This window comes from Mycteria americana, chromosome 1, assembly GCF_035582795.1.
Source record: "Mycteria americana isolate JAX WOST 10 ecotype Jacksonville Zoo and Gardens chromosome 1, USCA_MyAme_1.0, whole genome shotgun sequence".
In the NCBI taxonomy this organism is placed as follows: domain Eukaryota; kingdom Metazoa; phylum Chordata; class Aves; order Ciconiiformes; family Ciconiidae; genus Mycteria; species Mycteria americana.
The window spans coordinates 36,363,832-36,376,278 of NC_134365.1; the positions used below are offsets into that span (position 1 = coordinate 36,363,832).

General features: G+C 37.7%; 1 protein-coding gene across 2 annotated transcripts in view; it reads left to right on the top strand.

Moving 5' to 3' along the window:
- The window catches only part of SLC16A7 (solute carrier family 16 member 7), an 88,393-nt gene that overhangs the window by 45,624 nt on the left and 30,322 nt on the right, over positions 1-12,447 (top strand). Inside the window, exons 1-2 of one of the 2 annotated variants that reach the window (XM_075494647.1) lie at positions 5,985-6,061; positions 6,207-6,449. In XM_075494647.1, coding sequence (XP_075350762.1) covers positions 6,236-6,449 — 214 coding nt within the window. In that variant the 5' untranslated portion in view covers positions 5,985-6,061; positions 6,207-6,235. Of the gene's footprint in view, positions 1-5,984; positions 6,062-6,206; positions 6,450-12,447 lie in introns of those variants that run through there. The other variant, XM_075494636.1, reaches the window with a different exon arrangement.

A 12,447-nucleotide genomic window follows, 5' to 3' on the forward strand; every position in this document is an offset into this window, starting at 1 on the left:
AGGTTCCAGTTCTGTAAAAACCTGACTTTAGTGACTAACTTAGTAATAGCTTTTGGCCTCAGCCTCTGTTTAAACTGTGATGAAATAGGGTCTTAGTGTGAATGAGATTTTAATTACACTCTCACAGTGTAATTTATACACTTTTGCTTTTTATAGGGCAATATCTTACAGGGCTTACTTCTGTCTCAGTAATCCTATTCCGAGTCCTCAAACAGGAAGAAGGAATTACATGACTTGTGCCTTTATTCCAGTATTCTTCGTAAAAGTGAATTAGACCTTTCATTATTCCCACAGCCATCAGGAAGTCACATCTATAATCATCCTTGTTTAACTCAGCCAACAGTTTTTGCTTTTACATCCAATTATCTGCTCAGCTGATGCTGTTACTAAGAATCAGCCCATTACAATGCCAGACCCTAAGAAGAAACAAAGTTATTGGGATTGTTCATTTATTTTTATCTTAACAACATGTGTCTTTCCCTCCCTTCTGCTTCCCTCCCTGGAGCCTGCCTCTGCTAACCTCCTAGGCATTTGCAAGAATGATATTAATATGCCTGCTTTGGATGTGCGAGGGGCTATTACTTTCCCACACTGTCTTCAAGCATGTACTTGTCTTGTTACTGCTTCAGTGTGGTGACAAGTATGCTACAATATTGATTCTTAACTGTAAATTATGGATGGGTTGAATAACTCCACCTTTGTTTCATAGGATATTTAGAACTAGAATATTTAGAACTAGTTCCTTCATCTCCTCTTCAAGAAAAAAAGAAAAGTTTGTCTTTTCTCAGTAAGATACAGCTTTGTACTTAAAATACCTGTAGTAATGTATTTTAATATTGTTGGATATAGTGCTATTAAAGACTGAAGTTAAATAGGCTTTAAAATTAAGTAAGACTGGTGATTTGGTTTTTGTTTTGTTTTTTTTTCTAAGATTTGCTTAGACTTTTAGCAAGAATAGTAAATCCTAACATAAGCCCCGTAAATACAATTTAATGTAATATACTATATATAATATATATTTTATTGTCACATAAAAGTCTGGAAAGTGTTCATAGACATGGCCCTTTGATTCAAGCCTGTTGGAGAAACTTTACAAAGACCAGCAGCTTTCTAACATGCTAGATAGCCTGGACAGATTTTAGCAGTTTTGGTCTCACACAGGGTGTATTTGTCCTGCAGGTTGGACCCTAGTGGAAAAAAGGCAATAAAGTCAGATTCTGAGTGTATCTTTCATCTACCTGGGTTTCATTTATCACATACCCCTCAGTCTCTGAATACAGATGTTCAGACAAAACGCAGACTATTTTCCTCTTTCGGGACTATTAGCCCAGTTCTTTAAGGCTGGGTACCAGAGCTCATTAGGTGCTACTTTGCCTCCAGAACTGAGCAGTTAGAGCTAAAAGCAGAGGACGAGCTCTCTTGATCCCTTCAGTCAGAGCCTTTCCGCGTCCTCCCTTTCTCCACAACAAAATCCCAAGTCAAAGCAAAACTATCTCACAAAACTAACAAGATTTTTTTTTCATCAAATACTAAATATTGCTCACAAGATAATGACAATAGCTTGTAGAAGCTGGTGAGGCAGTACCATTTGATGAGATGATACCCGCTATCCTGCCATCCTGCTTGGAACTTGCTAGAGCTGTTAATAAAAATAAGAAAATTGAAATTTTTGCAGCTTTTAAGCAAGGATCTTTTATAAGAGTATAATTCCTATATAGGTCATTATTTTACTAATGCTACCACAAAGTAATTTATTTCAAATACAGCAATGTAATTAATATTCGTTAGGGGTAAGTTAGAGCAGCCTTTATAGGTTTGAATAGTCCTCCTAACTGTCCTAACTCAACTGTCCTCCTCCACCTGTCTTCCTAACTCAAGTATTACGCAGTACAATTAATCTGCATTTGCTACTTCACGGGCTTCTGAAACACACATGTACTTAAAAATCTCAGTCATAACTCACAGCTTACTTGGACATTAGTCCACCTCCCAGCTCTGCCACTGATTTGGGACAAGACTTAGTCAGGTTATTTAGCCTGTTATTGTATTTGTTTCCTGTGTCAGAAAGTGGATGATACTTCTCAATCACCCCACAGGGACGTTATAAGACTGAATTTGCTCGAGTTTGAAAAGCATTTTGCAGTCCTTGGCTTACTGTGTGGAACTGGTATGCAGTACACACGTGCCAAATATTCCTACTATCCTGCAGCAACTGGGGACAGATTTTTCACATACCAGCTCTTTTACTCTGGGACAAATGGCTGCTGAGTCCAGTGGTGATGGGGCCAATTGAGGACAAGGCAGACAAAATGCAAGCAGAAAAGCAAACAGTTACTCTAATGTTGCAGAAAAACAAAACTAAACTCCCAGTAAAATCAGAACCTCTGTAAACAAGAGAGCAACATAACCCCTTCTCAGAAGAGTCTTTGACAAGCTGTTGTATTGATAGCTGATTCTGGCTGTTGGCAACTGCAGAATATTAATGAAGCGTTGGTACAAGAGCTGTCTGAACAGGTTGATCATGACTGACTGAAGTCTACGTTGCGTGATATCAAGATACATTATTTGTCTGTAGCATTTGCTCTTAGTATGACCTTGTTGCTTGCTTGCTGCTCTCTCTCTTCCTCCCCCCCCTTTTTTTTATTCCTTTCCCTTCCTTCCTCCCTTCCTCCTTTCCTCCCTTTCTCTCTTTCTGTCTTGCATTCACTAGTTCTCATTTTCCTAATTAGTTCAAATGTGCTGAGACCTATAAATAAAACATGTTGCATCTCAGACGTTTTTAAAAGTGTCCTCTTGCCCTGTTTCTCTCCTATTATTTGCTAGTAGACACATGCAGCTCTTACTACAGTAAGCTATGTTCTTGTTCACTGCTTACATAAATGGGATTTATACAGGGGAACTAGAAGGAGCTTAGGAGAAAATCCTTGTGCACAGTCTGACTCAGGGTATAGAAAGGCTGAGCAACCTCTCTGTATCTGACAGAGAAGGGAGATTGATGGCTTCACTCAGGACGTGCTTCAGTCACTATTCCCCTGCTGCTTCCCTGGGCAGAGGGCAGGCAGTGTTCCTCACCCACTGCTTGCCTATAAAAGCATAGGTATGAGCAGTGCTCACTCGCTAGCTTTAAGCACATGATGGAATTCATATGACTGACTAAAAACACTGGTGGTGACCTTTATTTACTCAAGTGCTACTTTTTTTTTTTTTTTTTTTGGTCTGGTACCGTGTCCTTCACATGAACATCATCACACATGCCTGGTTTTGTGCTTTCTATTTCTTTTTATTCTTCACAGCCCATAATAAGCTCTGAGAGCTCTGAAGAGGCATTTTGCTTGTCACTGCTTCATTCCTCCCTCTTCTGCCTCTTCCCTTGTCAACGTTTATATCCACTCATCTCAAATGCTGTTTTGTTTTGGTCGCTAAAGGATTTTGCACTTCTCCATATACTACCTATACTACCCAAATCTTACTGGTTAGGCTTAGATTAGAGCTAGGTATATTAATGTGCTAGACTGCTTTAGGAGGAGTTCAGTTTCAGGGATATTAAGTGCAGATTTTACAGGAGAAAGTTGCTTTAGCTCCTGAGCAGGTATGGGATGTTTGAGATGTTGGATTTAATGTTTCTGACAAAATGAATGCTTTTTCCTCTTGGTGCAAACACGTATTTATAATTTTTTTCCTTTTCACCTTTGATTAACTCGAGCTAAAATTGGCTCTCATGATCATAAAGGAACATCAGGGAAGCTATTATTAACTGTACTCTGTGGGATAAACAGGAGGTGTGAGATATAATGATCCAGGCTCTTCTTTGTGACAGTGTAATGTCTAGTGTAGGTTAGCAGAGAGCCTTTTACTGGAGCAGCACTACAAGCTGACCGTGCAGTGGGCTTTGCAGCAGTTCGCCTCTAGGCTGAGGGATAGGAGCAGCCAATGCCCCTTTGCGCGTCGCCTTAATGCCCCCTTAGTTTACTGTGAAGCTTTTGAAGGGAGGAAAGCACTGAACTGTCAGAGCCTGTTCTGCTGCCCTAAAGGGGTAGGGATGTAATGGGGTCTTTCCAAAGTGCCCATGCCTTGGTGACATTCAGGAACCTTCAGCATTCTTCTGACTAATGTGGTGGCAGTGATTTTTCAAAGTGGTTGTGTATTATTTTTAGGAAAAGGAGTGCTTCCTCAATAAATTGATAATCCCTTTCCATTTTTATGGAGAGTAATACCTTGATGTTGTGTGACATTACTAAAATTTATACTAGATATGGAAGTGTTGTCACATGAATATGAAATATGAAAACAAATATGCTCAAACCTTCGAAGTGTAAGAAAACAATAGTTAACCTTTTTTCAGGAAATAACCAAAAGTTTTCTCAGATGAGCAGAACAACAGCTTCCTGGGACAGATAGCAAACTCTGTTGTTTACTGTCACTCAGTTGACAGAAATAGAGTTCTGTTTTCCGTGCCAATTTGAGGTTTTGTGCTTTTGAAGGCAATCAGTCATCACTATGTGTGTTATAAGTTACAATGGACTTTCTGAGATACTCTTCCTTCTAATGGGTCCTGATTCAGCAAAACTAGACTGGTATTTAACTGCTTTGCCAAAGTTAAGTCTCAGCAACCAGAATTGTCTCTACTTGTCCAACTTCTTCTAGTGGCAAGCCCAGGTTTTCCTCACTGGTGTATGTTAGTGGACTAATATTAATCTGAGACTAGGATAAGCAGTTTTGTGGCATATAGTGCACGCAGTGCTACATGCTGTTTACCCTGAAAGTACTCCAGGCACTATCCTGCGAGATTAATATAAGATGACACAGTTAGTTTTTTAGTTTTTGTTAAGGTAATCATATCACTCCCACTGCTAATGCAGTTTGCTGTGAGAAATTGAAATATGCTGTAAGTGGCATGGAAGAAATCACAGAGAGACCTGCTGGTAATCATAAGCATAACAGCAACCTACACACTGTTATAAACCACAGCTTTCAATATGGGTATGGCAGGAGACCAATCAAGAGTAGTAAGTTGCCTAAATGCCCAAGAAAGAAACAGGGAGGAAGGAGGAATTTTCAGTTCATGCTGTCTGTGTAGGCTGGATTACACAGGAAAAAACACAGTGGACTCCAGCTCTGTGTTTAATAATAAAGGGATTTGATAGTGGAAGAATCTCAGAATTACAAAATGGATTCTTGCTACTACATGTTTTCTAAAAAGGTTATGCAGAATGTGGAAAACTTAAGTTTTTAGATATCAGGATGATAATAACAGTATGAAATTTATTTCAGACCTTGGGCATTTTATGTGGATTATCTATGATTTCTTGAGCTGAATGTGTTGGTTGCACCTCTCAGAACCTCTATAAGATATCACTTTGGTGGCTTCTATTGTAGTAAATTCTAAATTAGAGAATAGCTGTGGAAAGTTTGTGAAGTTATTAGTGAAAGACTTCCTGATGTCTTCTGACATATGGAAACAGAGCAAAAATAGTACAGAGCAAAAATTGTTCCTGCAAGTAATATCAACATGAACTAATAGGAAGATGAAAATTTTAAAAATAAGATCACAATATGAAATTGTAGTATTTTGTATTTATTTTATGGATACACAGGGCATTTTAAATTTCTGCTTAGAACCCGCTTTTTAGATGTTCTCATGAGATAAGCAAGCGATATCAACAATGGTCAAAAATCAGATAATAACAGCACATGATAAAAAACTGTATAATTAATTTATTCCTTGCTGTCATTGCTGATGATTTTGCTGAGGTACCAGTAAATCTTGCTAACACAATGGCATTTAGTGATAATTTACTGTAACTTTTTTCCATTGTTTCCTGTAAGTCTAATTTCCAGGGTTTTTTTCTGTTTCATTCCTGTGCTAAATCCACACTGTAGATAGTAGAGCCACGTAAATTAACCCACACAAACACGTCACTTTCCAATAAGTGACTAATTGTAAATACAACTTCAGTGACGGAGATCAGTGATTTGTAACAGTTGCCACATACTGAATAGGACATTGCAAATATTCTTGCCACAATTTTTTTTGCAGAACAGATTTTGCTTCTAAAAAAAGGTACTCGTGTTCCATGGTCCCATGAAAGCTGGAAATTGGTCTCTGCTCTGAGGATTCTTTATAATCCCTGCAGATGATGACTGAATACTGCAGTAAAGAAAAAAGGAAAACTGTCTGAAACCTTGTTTCTTCTCTTCTTTTTCAGTCTAGTTGGAGAAGAGACAGAGACCAAAAATGCCACCAGCAACAGCAGCACCACAGTACCCACCTCCAGATGGAGGTTGGGGATGGGTTGTGGTCTTTGGGGCTTTTATCTCCATTGGATTTTCTTATGCATTCCCCAAAGCCATCACGGTATTCTTCAAAGAAATACAAGAAATCTTCCACACATCATATAGTGAGATAGCTTGGATATCATCGATAATGTTGGCTGTCATGTATGCAGGAGGTAAGACATTTGTGAAATTTGCAAATATCATAGTTTGGTTTTTTTTCCTACGGTGTTAAAGCATTTAAAGTTAATTACTACCTGATTTTATCATTATTACCTAAAGAATTTATCAAAATATGTGCTTCTTTTTGTATCATACTTTATCAGAGAGTACTGGTAGCCACATCATCATTAGAGCACTGTTTACTTTCTCTTTTAAAACATTTTATATTCTCTTCCTTTTTGTTTTCCTCTTAGGGCCTTTTGTTTGTTCCTCTACCTAATTCTGTTTTGCAATTTTGCCCTAAATTCACAGTTTCTGAGAGTCACATTTTCCAACAAAGCAATGCCCAAGTAACTTCTGGGACTGGGGGTACATTTGCTCAGTTTCCACTGCCTCGGTGAGATCTCTCAGTAGATCAGATGACGGAGCTTAAACACGGAAAATTATTATGGATATGAGGGTTCGTTAGTCAGGCACAGGTATTCCTCTGTAGACAAGAGGTTTATACCTTGCCCCTATTTGTCGTAAAATAAAATCCTACTTTCCATTTAGGCCAAGAACCATGTTTCATACATGCCATCTGTATGACAGCTAAGATACAGGCAATCTTATTCTTGGGAATGAAATGAACAGTCAACATAAATTCTCTGATATCTTTTTTCTTGTGAGCAAGCAAGTAAAGAACAAGACAGATGAAAAAGGATTTTAAAGTACAAAGCCGTGTTTAAGTACTGAGTGTCAAATCTGCTTTGGCAGGTTTTGTGTCTATCAACCTCAAAGACTAACCATTAAATTCTGCTTGATTTCTTCATTCTTTCAGAATATTTTTTTAAGTGTTGGTGGGAGCTAGTTGCTACTTAGGCAAAACACTTTTTCAGGCAGTCCAGAGGTCTAAATAAGAGGTTATTTCAGGCAATAGATCTGGCATTGCCCTTTCTTTGGATGTTATGAGGTAACCACTTGGAAGATTTAAGACTGTTTGCAATGATGGAGCAATTAAATGCATACATTTTTATATATATCTGTGTGTGTATGTATATGTACATATGTATAAATATATATACATAGAAACTGAAAACATTGTGCCAATAGCACATTGAGATTCAATATCTTTAATCACTGAAGAGCATCACTCCAATATTTTTCAGAAGTGGTATCTGTGTAATAGTAAAGTATGGTATTATCAGGTCCAGTAAACAACCTATTGAAGGAAGCATGAAGTCTCATTTTTAGCATGGTGATTTTTTATCTCTGATTTCAACCTACCTAAGTTTTGACACCTGAATGACCCGAGCTCCTTTAGCAGTCAGGGAAGAGAGGTAGGTGCCTACAGAGAGGAATTCAGGCTACCTGTTTTTCCCCTCTGACTATAAAAATGAACCTGCAGCCAGCATAGCATTAGCTTAAGCACCTCAGGTAAATATTTTTCAGTTAATGGGATGGAAAAACATATCCTTGTTTCAAATTCTGGCAGAGACAGAGACCTTATAAAAACATCTTGACAAGTGGTGTCAATATCAACAAAAGCTTGCTGTTCAGATATTTTGATCCCATTTTTATTCATATACTAGTAAAGAATCATAAATTATTCATATACTAGTAGAGAATCATAAAGGATCTTATAGGACCAGCAACAATAACCAAGTGATTCACCAAAATTCACCAGGTGAAGAAGTAACTTGAACTAATGCAATCAAGAGTGGAGTAAAAGAACAGGTATGTCCCATCACATTCAGGTCCCCTCTAATGTAGTGGCTTCTTAAGGATGCATCAGCACTTGCCCTGTGGAGTGTATACGTGTAACTGTGGAGGCCCCTGAACAAGTGCTGGACCCATCCGGAACAAGGGAAGAGCAAAGGTGTTGAAAAGCTGGAGTTTGTTTCTGCTTTCCCCATGCTGTGACTTTTGACCTGGACTCTTTTTCACCACGTTTTCTAATTGGAGCTAAATTTCTAAGGGCAGATTTGCTATAGCTCAGGTGCTGTTCTTTTGTTTTAATCTTTGAATAACATTTAATTTATGCCGTTTCTGTCATCTTAAAGTTCACCCAACAGTACAGATGCAAATCACAGGATATTTAGCTGTGGTCATTTTTATCTGTGAGGTTCAATGTGCACAACTTTTCATGTAGCCTACAACGCATTCAGTACTTCTGCCTTTTCTCTAATACTTCTTTTACTGTTCTGAGTACCAGCATACTAACTTCAATGTAACTAATGTACATTGACATTAAAAATTACAAAATGAGTTACTATTCATTCTGCTGACACCTACCCCAGTCACTATGAAGATTATCAGCACAGGAACAGTAGGCAAAATTGTTTGGATATCTTGTTACAGACTCATGGTTTTAAAATGCCGAGAATGAGGACCCTGCCTGATATAAACACTCTTTGAAGCCATAGCTTCTCTAGAACTACTTCCTAAAAAATAGGCCATTTAGACAATCATTGGCAGAATATGAAATAGCAATCAGGAAAAACATTTCTGAAGGAAATCACTGCATTGTTTTTACTGTCTGAAGGTGGTTTGATTCCTTAGCATTTGATGTGCTGTAATGTGAAATACACATTCAGACCATGAGTACAAGGTGTATTGTTTACTATGAAGTGTGATACGTATGTCTGCGATGAACACTCTGTTCATCATACTACTAATTAAGGTAACCTGAAAACATCTAAGATCTGTCACCCTCATTAGAGCTTAGCATTCAACCTATTAATCATCACAGTGGGGTCAGTGAATAAGTTAGAGTCTGTGCAGACACTCTGCTTTGGAGGCTGCAGCCTCATGCAGTAATTAGCTGGCATCTGTGTTTCAGTAACAAGGTATTAACTTACCTTTCAATGCCTGAGAAAAAAAAAAAAAAAGAAACTAATAAAAGGCATCCAGTAAGGAGCTAAAAGAATGTTAATTATGTTTATCACTTACTTCATACTTAGAATAAATGGCATTAAATTATAGCAGACCATCTGGCAATCCATATGGTCTCCCGCAGTCGTGGTTAATTCCAGCAAATAGGTCAAGCACAGCATTCACCCCGTTAGGAAAGCACTAAGCAGAGGTGACAAATCTGATAAATCAAATCAATATGAAACTTTTCCCCTCTCAGTCTGGGAGAATATGCACTTTCATACTGTTTTTTGTTGGTATCGGGGTTTTTTATTTGTTTGTTTTCTTAAGCTCTCTCTTTCCCTCCCCCCCTCATCTCCTGGATGTTTGTTAGAGTTTACTAAAATGCCGTCCCAAAAAGCAAGATCCTGTGATGTGATCAAGGTTACAGGTATCGCACAGCCTCTACTGTTCAGCCCATGCTTGAAAAAAGCATCCTCTGGAGAAGAGCAGTAGTTCAGTCTCCATGGCAACTCCTTCTTCTGCCTCTCTTGAGCAGAGACTGTCAATTATACTAAATTAAGGGTGATGGTTTTGTGATGGACTCCTACACCCAAGGGACTGTGACAGACCACCAAACTTTTGTTACTGGAAGACAGAAGCTGGGATAAAACGGAATTAGTTGAGTTATCCTGACAGGGCAACCCGTGTTTCTGTAAGTGTATGAACACACATGTATATAAAATGTGTGTGCATGTACATATTCTTACATACATAAACTTTGTATGTATTCGTATACTTATAGAGCCATATTTATGCTCTAACACACACAAGCATTAAGGAATTCAAGAAGAAGATCAAACACATTTGACCTCAAGTTCTCTCAGTTCATTCTTCTCTTTTTCAGAACTTCACGTCTCCCTTTGCGCAGTGTTAACAGCCGAAGGTGGTTAGAGAGCTTCTTATCAGAGCTTGATCTGTTTCCAGTAAAAATGTTTTCATTGCTTTCAGTGTAGGTTTGATAGGAGCCTTAGTGGCAGCTATGAAAGCCATGTGACAGGTCCGGTGATTTCAGACACAGCTGACCTTGAGTTTTAGATTTCCTTAGGGAAAAAGCAGTTGGTTTACTCACTTCTCTTTAACTCTTTTTCTGTCATTTTTCCAAGGACAATTTCAGTTTGGGGTTTTTGTTTCTTTGTTTTGTTTGTTTTCTTTTTCCAAAATAACTTTTTAGGTGTGACATTGGGTTATAGAGATTAGCTTGAGAGCTGATAAATCCTTCAAGCCATACCCAGCTGTGAAATGTGGGATAGTCTTGCTGGTCTGAAGTTCAAAACAGAAAGGTCCATTTAAATTCTAGATGATATTTCTAAGTAAATAATTTGAAAAGCACCTTTGAACCCCTTTTGAAGAAAGATGTTATATAAGTGTAAGTCGTGGCCATTACCATTTTTCACAACATGCTTATAATTAAAAAATGCAGCATTTAATAGCTTCCTCTCTCTTCTTCTGTATTTCTTAAGTTATTCAAGTTTGAGGTTAAGTATTTCCAAACAGTAGCAAACCCTTAAAGGATTTTTCAGGTGACAACACAAAGTAACCTATAGACAAGCTCTCATTTTGAATTTGTCAAATATTCATTTGGAAAATAACATATCATATGGTATGTTCAAAATATTTGTGATTTTATCTCAGTGGGTGTTTTGGTGATATTGCTGTGAAGATGAAATGGCATGCACAGTGGAGATGACAGTTGCGAAATCCATGTAACACAAACAACAGATGGTTATGGATTTTTACTTTTGGGCAGGACCTGGGCTCCTACACTTTTCTTCCTCCCTGGTAACATTTTCTTATTTTGGTTTTACAAATACTGGCACAAGGAATTCAGTGGCCATGGATAAGGAGCTTGAGAAGCTTTCTTAATTTGACCTATGTCCTTTGTTGTCAGGGACAAGTGTTTTTCTCCATCAGAATACGCAAAGTGTTGAATTTTAATAACCTCATTTAGAGTGTCCTTGAAAGCAGAACTTATCAACTCTCTGAATGCCTCATGGGCATAAGGGAATACTTGACATTTAGCCTAAAATACATGTAAAACATCTATGTCAAGGTAATTTGAGACTCGCAGATAAAGGAAAAGAAGTCATAATGAGGTGACACAAGAACAGAGCATTTTGAATCTTACTAGCAAATGGAGATAAGTACAAAAAAGAGGTATCAAGAGTAACAAAAATATAAATTTACAGTAGTTCAGTTTCTAAAAAAGAAGACCCGAATGCTAAGGAAGCCTGGTAAAGCCTCTGAAGGGTAATACAGCCACTTCTTATGTTTCTTGGAAGGCTTTGAGTTTTAGTAAAACTGTACCTTGTAGGGCCGTGTTCTGCGGTAGCAATGGCTGTTTTAAACAGAGACCTTCCCTAGTGTTTAGAAAACAGTCTTTAAAATGGTCACGGGAAGAAAGATGAAAAAAAGCATTTCTGTTGTAGATGGTTTTATATATTTTTTTCAAACGGGCTTGTTGTCCTATCTACAGGAGCAAGCTGGTTTCTTACTCTGCAACTTGTTATGTTTGACTGAACAGATAAAGTCTAATTGTTAACTATTCAGTGCCTTTTGGGGATCCAATTTGGTCAAGTTTTCATGAAACATAGTTTTTACTGGGATCTACTGAGCCACACTCAGGAAGCCGTTCTCAAACTTAAGGACATGCTGCCATTGAGAGATATAAGGTTTTTTTGTCTTTTATTGTACAATTATGTTAATTTTGAATAATTGTCAGAAAGACATTATGCGATGAAGAATTCCCACTGTGCTTCTACCAAGCTCTTTCAGTATCCAAACCACAGGTTATTAGTAATGATTTGATGCATATCATAGAAATATTTGTGGTAACTTAAATTTAATTAACTCAAGCCCTTTACTAAAACAGTTCTCATTTACATACAGGCTTTGTATTTGTCTTGATCTTCATTTGGTTTTCTAGCCAGGGATTTCTATAAGTAATCAATGTGGACAGCTTTTTTATCTGCAAAGAAGATTCTTTTTTCTCTCCCACTTAGTTTCAAGTAATGGGTCAAAGTCAAACAATAATAAATAACGTGCATCATAAAATACATTTTCTAAGGGGCTAAAACTTTGGGTTTGTTTAAGAAAGATATCAAGGGACAAACTTAGGCC